Here is a 14603-nt window from a genome sequence, read left to right on the forward strand (position 1 = left end):
AAAATAATAAATCTCGTTGATGATTTTTTTAGTTGTTTCAAATATCATTTAAAGTTCTAGAAACTTTTTTATTATTAAATACTTAAACTATATCTTTAAATATTTTCTTTTAAGCTAAGTTATAAAAAATGCCTTTATTTAAATTTTCAAAATGATTTTTAATGAAAACATTTAAAAAAATATTGGGGAAAATTAACACAGAACAAGAGTTTTGAGCTAAATTGTAATAATAATAAATAGTAGTGGCATCATTGACACTTAAATGCACTTATGAAGTCCTTGAATGGTAGGTGGGGAAGGTCTGAATTTTTGGAGGAGCAAAACTTATTTTATTATTTGTAAAACTAAAAATTAAAGAAAAATAATCTTGGAACATTCTAAATTGTAATAATTTTTCAAACTTACACAACAAACACATTGTGATTTTTTTTTATAAAGCGACTATCATTATTCCATTTTACATTTACTTTGGAGGAAGGATATTTTTTAAAATTCTCATTTTGAAAAAATAAACAATATACATTTGGGTTCAGAATTTTCCAAAATTTAAATATATGTTTGGTAAATGAAAACAAAATTCAATTTCAAAACTTGAAAACTATAAAATGCTATTTAATTTTAGAGGAATGGCAATATAGAATAAAAATTTAGACTTCTTTTATATATATATATATATATACAGGTCTGATATCCTGCCCGACGAAAAAACCCGACCCCCGTACGTGACCATCGGACCTCTTCACGTTCATCGCCGTCGTTCATCGCCGTCCGGTCACCGCCGGCCGCCATCCCGGATCCGTTGGAACCGCAACTCAACGGCGCACACATCGGCATCGGATTCCGGTCGGATTGGGCCGGAATCCGGTCGGAATTCCGGTCGAAATAGAGCAGATTCATCCAGCGACGATTTCGCCGGAATCCGACCGGATTCCGGTCGAAATCGCCGCCAGACACTGGCGGGCGGTTTTCGCCGGAGTCCGGCCCGATTCGGCCGGAATCCGACCGAATCGGGGCCAATCCGGCACCCGCCGGACCACCGGCGAGTTGCGGTTCCTACGGGCCCGGTCCGACGGCAATTGGTGGTCGGACGGCGGGAATCGGCGAAGGTCCGAGGAGAAACACTGTGCAATCGCGATAAACGGACGGTTGTGAATCACGCGATTTGGCAGTGGACGGCTGGGATGCGTCGCGCACGAGTCGGGCAGGATACCGTCGCGCAGTATATCATTTCTATATATATATATATATTTCGTCGGAATCCGGCCGGAATTCGGCCGAATCGGGGCCGGACTCCGGCCGCGGTCGACGCGCCCGGCTCGTCGGTATATATATAGAAATGATATACTGCGCGACGGTATCCTGCCCGACTCGTGCGCGACGCATCCCAGTCGTCCACTGCCGAATCGCGTGATTCACAGCCGTCCGTTTATCGCGATTGCACAGTGTTTCTCCTCGGACCTTCGCCGATTCCCGCCGTCCGTTCATCGCCGTCCGACCACCAATTGCCGCCGGACCAGGCCCGTAGGAACCGCAACTCACCGGCGGTCCGGCGGGTGCCGGAATCCGGCCGAATCGGCGAAAACCGCCCGCCAGTGTCTGGCGGCGATTTCGGCCGGAATCCGGCCAGTCCGGTCGACGCGCCGGCGCCGAGCGCGTCGATCGCGGCCGGAGTCCGGCCCCGATTCGGTCGGATTCCGGCGAAATCGCCGCTGGATGAATCTGCTCTGTTTCGGCCGGAATTCTGGCCGGATTCCGACCCAATCCGACCGGAATCCGATGCCGATGTGTGCGCCGTCGAGTTGCGGTTCCAACGGACCCGGGATGGCGGCCGGCGGTGATCGGACGGCGATGAACGCGAAGAGGTCCGGCGGTCGCGTACGGGGGTCGGGTTTTTTCGTCGGGCAGGATATCAGACCTGTATATATATATATATATATATATATATAGTTCTTTTATGATTTGGGATTTTACAGTTTAGAGATAGATTTTGTCCAAACCTAACTTTCAATTCTCAAGTAAATGAAGTAAGATTTTTTTTAAAAATAATTTTAATAACAGGTGTCAATGAGTTGCTCATAGATGGGCGAGTAGGGTGATATTGCTCTATATAGAGATATGATACACACCCATTCGTAAGTACTTCGTGAACACCTAATGTTTTTTTTTTTTATGGTTCAAGATTTAGTGTTTTAAGCTAAAGGAAATAAAAATTAAGGAAAAAGATTAACACTAAATGATCATAGAATATTATATATATAATTGTTACCTTGCGCATCTATCCATGAGCAACTTGTGAGCACTTACTTTCTTTAACCTAAACATTAAACTTTAAATTCTAAAAAAAAAAAAAGTGTTCATAGATGAATGTGCAAGGCAATATTTTATCATACCTCTATAGAAAATTTAGGGCAACTTGAATAGGAACAATGTTATTATTTTTTGTTTCTTGTGATTAAGTCATTTAAAAATTTTCTTTTAAAGTTTAAAAGTTGATTATAATATTAAGTATAAAAAAATTTAAAATAAAAAAATTTAGTTGCTCACATGATGTGCAAAATAAGAAATATAATACAGAATAACAAGCCGGTATACCCCTTAGCAATTAAATTTTTTTCATTTTAAAATTTTTTTTATGCTTCATACTATAATCCAACCTCTATACATTAAAGAAAAAAAATCTTAAAATAACTTAATCATAAAATAAATAAATAAATAATAATACTGTTTTTATTTCAGATATATAGAATCTTTTATCATGCACCACACGATATATATATATATATATATAGTATTAAATAAAGATGGGCCCCTTTCAATTAGTTAGGTGAGCACATGGCAGCGTAACCCGAATTACCAATTTCATAGGATGGTGTTGAGAATGTGGCCCACAAGACCGGAAGGTAGCATCGGACACCTGGTTCATGCAATTAAAAGGTAGTGGACAAGAAGATTAGATTGGGTAGGTTTAATTAGGTGGGCATGGACGAAAACTACATTCCATTATTTAAAAAAAAAAAATCTTTTCGAGTGTAACAAATTGGTCAAGAAATTATACTAAAACATTGTAATTTCTAGATCATCAGGTAATTAATCTCATCAAAACTCAATTATAATAATTTTCTATCGGATAGTAATTCATATATAGTTTGTGTTTATCGAACTTAGTTGTCTCTGAAGCATAGTTGAGTTGATTACGACGGAACAGAATAGCTTCTTGATTTACCTTCTCATGGATGATTGTGAGAGCCGATCATATGGGATCCTGAGGTGACAGATTCTATCTTTTTTGAAGTGTTTACAGAACTTGGTTAATTTATATATTTATTTATTGCTTATGTTTGTTATTTTATGTCATTTTCATTTGACAAAGATGAGACGAAAAAGCTTCCTAAATAGGAGGCAACGTTGCTCTTCTTTCAAATTACTTCTCGCAACGTGGACAATTTCAATTGTTTGGATAAGAGTCCAACTATAATAAGAAATTGTCAAGTGATCTTTAAGGAATTAAGTTGCAATATGTCGTTTCGGCTAGGTTTAGGTTCGGTCGCATTGATAACCCTCTAATTAAGGCACCTTGATACAGACATAACTGAGCATAAAGAGTAGACAAGAGCCGAAGATAGTTGCTCGTTTGTCGATCATGGAGCTAGTCATAGACTTAATTGTCGAGATGAAATCCTATATTAATCCTTCGAGTCAAATCTAATAAAAGTGTAGGGCATGGTTTTCGAATGGATTCAACGGAGTTGGAAGAAAATATGTCGCTTAATTTGCTTGAAATATTGTGAATCGTTACTGTTAGTTTTTTTATGACTTGTGTTGCTATCTATTGATGTTGATGTTGGATTAATTTCTCTTGCTTGACTTGCTGATTGTGGACAAAGCTTAGGATTTCACATGGCGATGTGAGGGAGCGAGCAAGCAAATGAATACGTGTCCCAATGGAGAACAATTGTCTCCTTCAATTGGATTCAGTCAAATTTGGCATGGATTAATGGGGGAATATCTACGATAAAATCAAAAGTAAAATAGTGAAAATATACAAAGCAATGATTTCATGAGCAATATATATAGATATTTATAGTCAAAGTTTGGTATCGAGCTTTAACACGTAGAGATAGATGATGTAATAGAAGGGCAATTGGAGTCGAGGATCTCTCTAATTGAGATTAAAGTTTTAGAGTAGAATAGTTGTTGCACTAATTGATGGAATGAATACCAAAGTCAAGAAAGATTTAAATTTTGATATCAACGGTAATGGTATATATGACAATGGAGAGATAATTCATATATCCAGTTCGAAACATAGTAAATAATGACATGTAATTATTTTTTTAGATAAATTCATAAATAAAAAATATTTTACGAAAATTAGTTTTCAAAAATGGTATTGTTTTCAGCATTCGATCTATTATTAAGTATTTTTAGATAAAATAGGACTGAGAAAATCAAAAATCAACTCAACTTTACACAGATTTTTTTAATAAAAAAATGCTATTACAGACAAACATAAATAAAGAAGAATCAAACGTTTTATAATCATAATTTTTAAAGGAACGACCTGTAAAAATATATATTTAAAAATTAATCTCTTGAGATATTTTTTCATATCTTAACAATTGCTGCTGCCGTGGAAATAACCGCTACTATGACCTCTAGAAGCAACAACGACTAAGCCAGTATTTAAGAACTTGTCACATTCACGGATCAAAATTCTAAACATCAACCAAGATTGAATAAGATTTTAGGTAACCCATTTTCACTGCAACAAGGAACCGTGTGTGTGTTTTTTTTTTTTTTGGCTGACGAACAAGTTGATGTTTAAACGCTACCTGACACGGTGAATGAGTCCATCACGCATGCAAATTAAAGACAGAGAAAGGAGCTCTATTCTTAATTTCACTTCATCTTGCGGGCCTGACCCATGTGGTTTCTGAAGTGATGCTATTTCCGTAGTACACCTCCTTGGAGGATTCATCCCAATACGCCTGCAACAACACACTCACATCAATAGCTGACCGACTGAAAGAAACAAGTTCACGAATTTGGTCGAAAGTGGAGAGACAGACATAAGCAAAGCATTTTTAAACATAGTTATTGGTTCCTGTTACTCGGAACTCGTGTCCTTGAACAATTTCTAACATAGCTATTAACTGTCACTCGTCTCATTACATTTCGAGATTCCAATTAATTACTATGTAATAATGTTTTTTCCCCTTTTCAGGCCATGTCAATATCATTTTTAATGTTTAAGAACCAAAGCAGGAAGAAAGGAAACAAGATGAGGTGGAGTGGACAAACCTGCCAACCAGAAGGAAGATCTTTGGACAGTTCCGTCACATCGGGCAGCTTTTTTACATTGTCAGCTGCTGCCTCCGAAACAGATTCAACCACATCAGATTTGGCAGCTTCAGCTCTCCTTCGTTTAACCCGTTCCCGCCTGTATACAAGTTTTTCATTCAGCTACAATTTCAACCAACACGAGCACAATGGGGGATAATTCAATGACGAAATTCAAATTTGTATCACTTTAGGATGAGAATGAAGTAAAAAATCACAAACTGTAAAAGGAGGCAGATAAGCTGTATAAACATAAAAATGTCAAACATTGAAAATTTGTATTCACTGCAAAGGAACGGACTTAAAGCATAAAGTCATCAAAATTCATCAAAAGATACATAGAAGCCTCAAAATTTCTATAATCTTACTACTTGTGCAATTGTGGTGTTCAATTGGTGCAGCCTATACCAAGGCAACTTGTTCTAAGCCTTAAAAAACAACATACCAGTCACCACCTAAAGGAAGGAAATTTGCATTATCTTGAGCTTCTCCAGTAGCAATCTGACGTGCATGCCATTCCTACATAAATTAATCAATTAACATCAAATCGCAAACAGAGAGAGAGAGAGAGAGAGAGAGAGAGAGAGAGAGAGAGAGAGAGAGAGAGAGAGAGAGGTGGTGTGTGGGTTGGTGGGGGAGGGAAGGGAAGAGAGGCACAGCCAGCAGTAAATGCAAATTCAGCACACCTTTATTTCCTTCTGACGTTTCTTTTCTAAAATTTCAAGAGCATCTACAGGTTCATCGTCATCATCTTCCCCATGCAGTTCCTCTTTTGCAGCCTTCCACTGATGAGACAGACAACTACATTGTTAGGCAAATACATACATGCAAAAGGGAACAAAAAAAGCACAATCTACATTCAATTAGCTCACAATATACTCGTGCACATTTAAACTTACTTTATCCACCAAGCTGGAAACCTTCTTATTAGACCGCAAACTTGGAGCAACTGCAACAATGGATTTCCTAGCACGTAAAACTGAGAGATGATATCATTAGGTACTATAGGCACAAAAGGAAGAGAACTTGGCAAGAATGTATGTACATCCAACATGTATAGTTAACCAATCAAATTGTTACTGAGAAGTGAGAACCTTTTGATTTATTTTTGATGGAAACTGGAGGAGCAACCATGGTGCTTCCATTCACTAAATCCTTGTTGGCTATTTGCATGCCAGATGTATCAGAATTTGCTGATAGTCTGCCCTTACTAGTCTCTTTGAAAATAGCAGAAACATCAGAATCATGCTTTCCTGGTGATACAGATTTGTTTACAGATTCCATAGCAGGCCCAACTGAGCTTGCCTGATCCAATGAGACACTACCATAACTTACAGCACTTGCTTCAACATAAAAACCAGTTGATGAAGTGGCAGAAACAACAGGTATGTGTGAGACACACCCCCCAGAAACATCATAGTATGTCATGGGTTCAACTTGATTGACATGAACAGCAATTTCAGGATAAGTGCTTGATACTACTGGTTCATAATAAGACGGCTGTGGAACTTCGACAATTTGAGATCCATCACCATGCATATAATAGTTTGGGTTTGTCACCTCACTCCCATTAGGAGCATAATAATTGTAGGATGGAAGAACATATCCCAAGCTATACTGGTCTTGGGGAGGCGGAGGCAAGACATCAGCATAAGGTGGAGGGTATGATGGTTCAGGTGGATCTTCTGGCGGAGGTGGAGGAATTACTTCATTATCAGGAGGTGGGGGAGGGATCCACTCTTCATCTGGAGGTGGTGGAATATTAGGCTCATCAGAATGGCTTACTGAAGTTGGACCCACCTGGCCAGTTGCTTCCATTTGAACAGGAGATTCAGAAGTTGGATATGTTGGATGAACATCAAATGTCTCGTCATCCACCTCCATCTCCACATCCATATCAACATCCTCAGTAGGCAGCTCAGCCCTGGATATGGAATTCACAGTTTCCTCACATATATTGGTCCTCACACCATTGAATCCTAAGCATGGAGTGTCTTCATTTTCAGGCTTTTTCATATCATTCTCGGTCTGCGTCACATTTGTGTCAACATTAGGAATGGAGTAGCGGGTTTCACCATTATATAAAGTATTATTCTCCTCAACTACTCTAGATGGTCCTACATTATCAACAATACTTTCATCAGGAATAGAAGAAACTTCTGCACCAGCAATGACAGACTCTAGCTGCTTGAGTTGCGTCTCAGTATGCCACCAGAACGGAATCAGAGATGAACCATATGAGGAAAGTGCTTTGCAATCAGATATCCTCAACTCAATCTCCTTTGCAATCCATTCATGTCTATCAACACAGCTGTGAAACACAAAACATCAGCTTTCTGACAAGAATAAAAATTATCTGATAAAATGGTAACATACGCATATCAGGAAAAAACAGTATAAAAATAGGAAATCACAAGTCATACCTAGGGAGTGTCTTCAGTCTATGCAATAAGTTTTGAGCATATTCCACAAGTGAAGCAGGCTGAACATCTGTCATTGCATAAAATTCACTGATCTTTGTGGCATGTTCTGCTTCATAACTTGTCAGATCTGCGGAAGACCTTGAATAGTCTAAAAGAGCATTGCTTGTTGCCTGTTTCTATAAATAAAAAATAGTTAGATAAAAAACAAAATTATGGAGTAGCACAGGCTTAAATGGTTATAGCGTATACACTCAAGCTTGTCAATTGAGCTACAAATACAACCTGTCCATCTGTATTTATCATCTCCACAGTTCCATATGGTTCTATGCTGCTACTAATCCCACCATGCATGTTAGAAACTGGTATGTTTGCTTGCAAGAGAACAGGATAGTTCACTTGTCCTTCAACAGTGGAAGAAAGATTGACACCATTTGTAGGAACTTCAAGTGATAATCCATGAGGTACCTCCCATGAAGTCTCTCCTGTGGCAGTATTCCAATAATAATATTGATTGCTCTGCTCATGCATTACAACCTTCCAACTTCCTGCCAAATCACCAACAACTTGCATTCCAGAAGCATCAAGAACTGGTTGGCTTTCAGAAGCACCTTTGCTACCTTGAGCAGCAGCTGAAGCAATATCACTTTCTATGGTATCATTAGACTCAATGTCATTTGTGTTCCCTAATTGGCCATCATTAAGACCAACAGCATCATCTGCATTATTTGTTTTGTTTTCAGCAATAACATCTACAGATACAGTTTCCTGAACCTGTTGATAACTAACAGTTAGCAGAATATACAGTTAATAAATACAAAAACTTTAAGACATTATACATGAGTTAACATGAAGGAGAGTCTCGTTCCCCTATAGGAACAAGGAAAAAAAAAAACACAAACATTACTTTTGTCAGCAACGTTCACATTATCTTGATTGTTCATTACTTTCCTCAACAAATGTATCTTTCAAAACACTAGTGAAATGAGTAGAATAGATTCTAGGAAGAAAAATACCATAACAGTGCATTATATGCTGCACAAAAATAGTGGTACAGGGATACAACTACAAAGTTAATGATTTTGAAGCATAGAAATGTCTCCCTCAAGCACATGTATCGAGAACAGTTATCATGCCCCAGATGATACACATGACCACCATGCATGCAATAGCATTTCATATTGAAAAAACTGAGCATCAGATCTGGTTGATATATCAGCACATAGTGAATTGCCATGTTACAGTGTGACCATAAGAGCAGACTAGACAAAATGGAAGGATCACAATACCTGCACCAGAGGATCAATTGATACATTCTCTTCAGCACTCTGAATTGGATGTTTGCTGGACTCTTCATCCAATTCATCGTCACTATACTGCTCAAGTAACGACAAAGGATTTTCCTTCTTCTTACCTGAGAAAATGGAATTAACAAGTAAAATATCTTGGAAATAAAGAAATAAAGCTAAAGAAAATGCCTGAAACACACAATACTGAGCCTTTAACTATGCAGTAAGCTAGTAGTTATAGAAATAGTATAATTTTATGAAAAAAAATAAATGTCCAACCACCTGACAATCATAAAACACATGTCAGCAAGTACAAACCAAATAAAGCTAGAGACATACAAACCTCCACATCTAGATGCTGCCAAAGGATAATAACAGGTAGGGAGTCATTCAATTCCCCTGTGGCAGCCCGATCTGAATGACTAATGATGTTCCCACACCTCAGCCACCCTACAGTCTCAGAACCAGACATTTGGTGCATACAACAAGCGTGTATAAAATTTCCAAGTTTCCACCAAAAATATGCTGTGGCATATCTTCTCTACATAGTCCATTAAAATGAACTCATGAAACCCACCTGAGGAAGATGGTGAATTGGGAACCTCAGCTTGGTAGTCTTTATCTGGATCCTCTCCTACTTCGTCATGTACAGAACTCGTCACCATCTCTCCTACAAACAGAAAGCATGATGAATAGCAAATAAAGCAATTTATCAAAGAACTGAAGAAGCTTCTCAAGCATTATAGCATTGTAGAATCACTTTGCTGATTTAGAAGATAACCGAAAGGAATTGTTAAAAAAAAAAAAAGAGGATAAGCCAAAATCATGATATGGCATTATGAATCCATCACATAGCCAAACAAAATTTAAAACAAGTTCTGCAGAATTCAGGCACAATAAGCTATAATGTGAAACAATGCATTAAGGCAACCATTTTGTACTAGAGTATGCTTACAAAACAGCATCGAGGCAAAAGTATCACGTGTGGCAATAAAGGGAAAAAAAATCATAAAATGCATATTAAATGCAAGTTGCGACATGTTTAGGTACTTTTGGAAATTGTTCTCGATAGACAAAAACTTTTATAAAAATGGAATATATGTTATTCAGCATCCAACACACAAGAGCTATTTGTGCTGAACAACCAGCCATATTTTACTAGTCAACACTATTAATCCTAGACAGAGAACCCGATATCCATGGTAAATCTTGCTTGCTTCTGATTTATGAGCAATAAATATCGAAGGTCTGGGTAAAGATGTAGCAATCACTCTAGAATCCTAACGATCCATCACTTAGTCCCCAACCATATTTTTCTATAAAAAAAGTGATGCTCAATTCAAAATTAATAACCACTAATATAAATAAATCCCACACAAGAGAAGAGAGGAGATTCACAGGAAGATGGAGAGGAGGAATACCGGAGGGCTCGGCGAACAGATCGAGCTTTACTCGCCGGCTCGCCGCCATCATCGCCGCGAGACGGCGTTCCTTCCTCTTCCCCATCTATCAGCAGGCTTGAGCGACAACCAATTTGGACAAATTTTGGGGTGCCGAAGGAGGAGAGAGGGAATCGCCAAAGGTTATCGCAGAAAGGGCGGATTGATTTGAAAGAGGCGAGACGGATGATGCCCTAATTCGAGGGAGAAGACGAGATTTATGGGAGCATAGAGGTGTATGGATGTCGTACACGTGGTTTTCACGTGATATAGTATGATGACTGGAATATAAAAAGATTTTCCTGCCCCATTAAATATTCATTTAAATATATATGAGAGCGTAAAAATGTGAAGTACGTTTAAAACACATTAAAAATAGTAAATTATTTAAATTCTTAAGTAAAATATATGAATAAATATAAATATCTGTAATTTTAAATAATTATGAGTTCACCCATTAAACGGGTTAAAATTAAATACCGATGATAATTAGTTTCAAAAAAATAATATTAAGGGTCAATTTTCTGAGTAAAATATTTGTTTGTAAATTCTTTTCTTTTAAAAATATTTTCCACAAATGTAGATCACTTTTGCCATGGGCCGGTTTTTAAGGCCCAGTGAAGAAGCCCAATCGTGGCCGCACTCCGCCTCCGCCTCCGCCTCCGCCAGCCTCCTCCCTCGCTCTCTCACCGACCAGTAGCCGTCTTTGTTAGGGTTTGGCCGATCGAAATCGATGCTGCGGTCGCTGCTGCGGGTGGGACGGCCGATCCGTGCTGCCTCTGGCGACGGACCGGGGGACCTGCTGCGAGCGCGCATCCGAGACCGTGAGCGGGCGCGGCGGCAGCCCCGGGACCCATCAAAGGATGAGTTTTTCGTTCCGACGCCGGAGTCCTCCAAGTGGCTCGACACTGTCTCCTGGCCTATGGTCCTTGGAGCCGTCGCCCTTACACTTTTCGTCAAGCTTCTCATGATGGTACGTCTTCAGAGCTTGCAGACTTCTCGTTCTCCTACGTTGGTTCTGTTCCTTCGAAGTCGATCTTTTAAATGTGCTCGTCTTCTTGATTGATTCGTTTTGTTTTCTCACGCACGATGAGGGGAAATTCATAACAAATTTGTACTGCTCGTCGCTTTTATTTCGGCCTTAGAAAGTAGCCCATTTGTGTTCTATAATATCGGGCTTATGAAGTGTTTAGCATCATCATTCAACTAAAAGAAGCCTCTTTTGATCATTAATCTTCCATGCGGTGCATTCTCTGGGTTATTGACTACTGATGTATTTGTCAAAGAGCTTATGTTACATTTCAAATATTTTTTAAACTAACTTTTTGCAGTGTTCGTATTGAGTAAGTGATTGAAATTTATTCTATGAAATGGTTTTTGATTCAGTATCGAGTATGTAATTGAAGTGTGAATTTTTTATCATTCAAGACCCAGGAGAAAGCGAGATATTGTTATCTTCCTCGTAAATCCTTTTCATTTCAATCAGTTTGAAGCCTATCTGATGAATTTACCTGTATCTTTCAAAGTGCTTGTTATTTTTTCTAAACTCAACAAGCAACAAAAAATGACATAATAATATGTGATAGCACTTGAATTTGGCACCCCAGCAATAAAGTCAGTTACAACAATCCTAAATTTTGGTTTCATAATCAAGCCATTAGTATGTTGAGATCTGATTTGTCAAATATCGGTGGGCTTCAGTGATTTGATTCTTCATTTAGATTTATTTTTGTTTTAGCCCATGCTTGTTTGGTCAGTGTCACTGATTCTAGGATGAGCAAGATATCAAGTTTTTTTAAGTTCTCATAACTCTTGCTTAGATTGATTCTTTGAAACAAACTCACAGTGAGATGTGAAAGGTATGCCCTTCTCAACTTTGTTTCCAACAATTTCTGTTTCAAGATTGTTCTTATAGGCGATCTTATGCTTCTGTGAATTTGATGCTGACATTATTACATATATCGTAGTCTATCTGTGACCTCCCCAGCCCTTATTTTTTTTAGAATTTTGTTGGAATATCATCCAACTTTTCTCCTACAATTTTAGATGATGGAATCATACACTATTATCTTCCCCATCCAATTGGATTATCATGAATCGTGTGATAGAGGAGATGTGGGACTTAAGGGTTTGGCAAGATAGTCTAATTTTTAGTTGAGCTATTGTTCTTTTTACTGTGTCTTTTAGAAACCATTATTTCAGATGTATTAGTGACCATAAAGGAATCAAATCTACATTAGCCAGGGTTTCTATCATTTCCTAGCCAATTATGTTGCTTTTTTAGAATTATGATTTACTAATTGTTGTTGTCTGTTAATTGTTCTTTCATTTATCAGTAAGATATTTGTAGTTAATAACATGTATAATTCCTTTTGGCATCACCGCAGGAGCATGATGCCACCTCTCAAGAAAGATTGGAGCGTAAAATGAAAAATGCACCTCCTGAACAGGGAACAATTAGAATGCTTTCTCGTGAAGAGTGGGATGCAATCCAGGAGGTACGACCCAGAACTCCGTTTGAGTCCAAGTTTGCTCGTCCAAATGCACGCATCAGAACAGGAGAGCCAGTAAAGCTGGTATGGCCTTCTATCTATAGTTTGCTTTGTTTATTGATTCAGTTTATCTCCAAAATAATTACCCATGCCCCCTTAGTTCAAAGTATAAGGGTGTGTATTTATAATTCAAAACTGATTACTCAAATCAATCCAAACTGAAAAAGTTTGTTTTGGTTTTCAATCTAGACAAAATTATTGGTTACAATTTTGACATCCACAAGATTTTTGTGACCATATATAAGCTGTATATATTTGAGTTAGTTGATTAATATGTTCTCTTATTGTTATCGATTTGTTCTGTTCATTATTTATCATAAATCATAAAGTACAATAATTTTTACTATTATTTTCACTAAAACTTCGCTTAAAAGTATTTTTCAATTTTTTATGGATGTATATTTATTTTGCCAATACGGGTTTAAAATTGAACCAAACAAAAAACAAACCTATAATTTGAAATTATTTCAGTTTGAGTTTTGGTTTAGATTTTTCTTACGGAATCAATAAATCAAAATCATTTTGCCTGCTCCCTAAAAAAATCAAAATCAAAATAAAAGATCGTAATAAAAATCCAAAATAAAGCAAACCAAGATAAAACAGGAAAATATTGATTTATGGATGTGAGGTCTTGGTTCAATAAATAAAAAAGAATTTGATTTATATAATATATTGTTGTGGGCATAACACAAATTAAAAGACATAAGACAATCCAAGAAGCACTTGATCATGATCTGATTTATAACTGTACTTGGATAGTAATATTTACCTATAAGAACTGAATCAATTGCAATGATGGCTCCAATTTTATAAAATGGAATATGATGAATCTTTCATTATATATGTGTGTACATGTGTATGTTCAGTTTGGAAGCTTGAATGTTTCATTTTCCTTTCCTTTCCTTTCCTTTCGGTTTGAAAATTGTCCAATCTTGTCAGTTTGGTATAGTGTGATAATTTTCTAATAAATTCAAGCTCACTCTTAGTTCAGATCGAATAGTTATGTATATAACAATACTGTTCATTTTGCTCGAGCAAAGTGGCAGCAGAACAATTTGAATGCTATTCTTCTGTCTTTCCTTAACAGATATATCATTGCAAATTCATCTTTAAAAAGGTCGCACAATTCTAATTTGATTGCAGGATGATGTCAAGGATTGGGCCATTGATGTGTTCAGAGATGCCTTCACAAGAGTAGAAGAAAGTGTCAAACGAAGGTGAACTCCATGGCTTCACTGTTGCACATCTCAACCCTCAGTTACAAGATAACAATGAACAGAATGAAGCCAGAAAACCACTTGAGGAAGCACAATCCTCATACTTCGATCCAGAAATAGTCTACAAAGCTGTGATTCCGAGGAAACACAGAATTCTAGTCGCAATCACAGCACTTTTTCCTTAGAGAATTCCAAACTTTACTTTTGTGAAATCTATGTACTATAGTGTGGCAATTCTTAGAGAATGTTTCCAGATAACTTTTACAATTCAGGGTTTACCTTTGATACATATGTTTATTTTTCATCTGTTGTTCAAACTTTTCTTAGGAAAATCACAACTTGACTG

The 14603-nt window shown here is 37.5% G+C and overlaps 2 protein-coding genes across 3 annotated transcripts; one reads left to right on the forward strand and one right to left on the reverse strand.

The window, feature by feature from the left end:
- Nucleotides 1–4682: 4682 nt before the first annotated feature.
- Nucleotides 4683–10662, reverse strand: LOC141841698 (uncharacterized). Of its 2 annotated transcripts, none has more exons than XM_074729880.1 (11): nt 10471–10662; nt 9627–9719; nt 9050–9174; nt 8046–8534; nt 7764–7933; nt 6435–7651; nt 6240–6319; nt 6027–6125; nt 5786–5859; nt 5302–5440; nt 4683–4988 (listed from the first exon to the last, which is right to left on the reverse strand). In XM_074729880.1, exons 1-11 carry the CDS (start codon nt 10553–10555, stop codon nt 4905–4907), a joined length of 2655 nt encoding a protein of 884 aa, XP_074585981.1. In that variant the 5' UTR covers nt 10556–10662; the 3' UTR covers nt 4683–4904. The 2 variants fall into 2 exon arrangements, with proteins under 2 accessions (XP_074585981.1, XP_074585980.1); XM_074729879.1 differs by having other exon boundaries at nt 7764–7939.
- Nucleotides 10663–11173: 511 nt separating this feature from the next.
- Nucleotides 11174–14601, forward strand: LOC141841906 (uncharacterized). Its single transcript, XM_074730102.1, has 3 exons — nt 11174–11461; nt 12876–13064; nt 14184–14601. Exons 1-3 carry the CDS (start codon nt 11222–11224, stop codon nt 14259–14261), a joined length of 507 nt encoding a protein of 168 aa, XP_074586203.1. The 5' UTR covers nt 11174–11221; the 3' UTR covers nt 14262–14601.
- Nucleotides 14602–14603: the final 2 nt, after the last annotated feature.

The sequence above is a fragment of the Curcuma longa genome, chromosome 11 (assembly GCF_044706935.1).
Source record: "Curcuma longa cultivar G26 ecotype Majalengka, Jawa Barat chromosome 11, ITB_CL_G26_1.1, whole genome shotgun sequence".
NCBI classification, from domain to species: Eukaryota; Viridiplantae; Streptophyta; class Magnoliopsida; order Zingiberales; family Zingiberaceae; genus Curcuma; species Curcuma longa.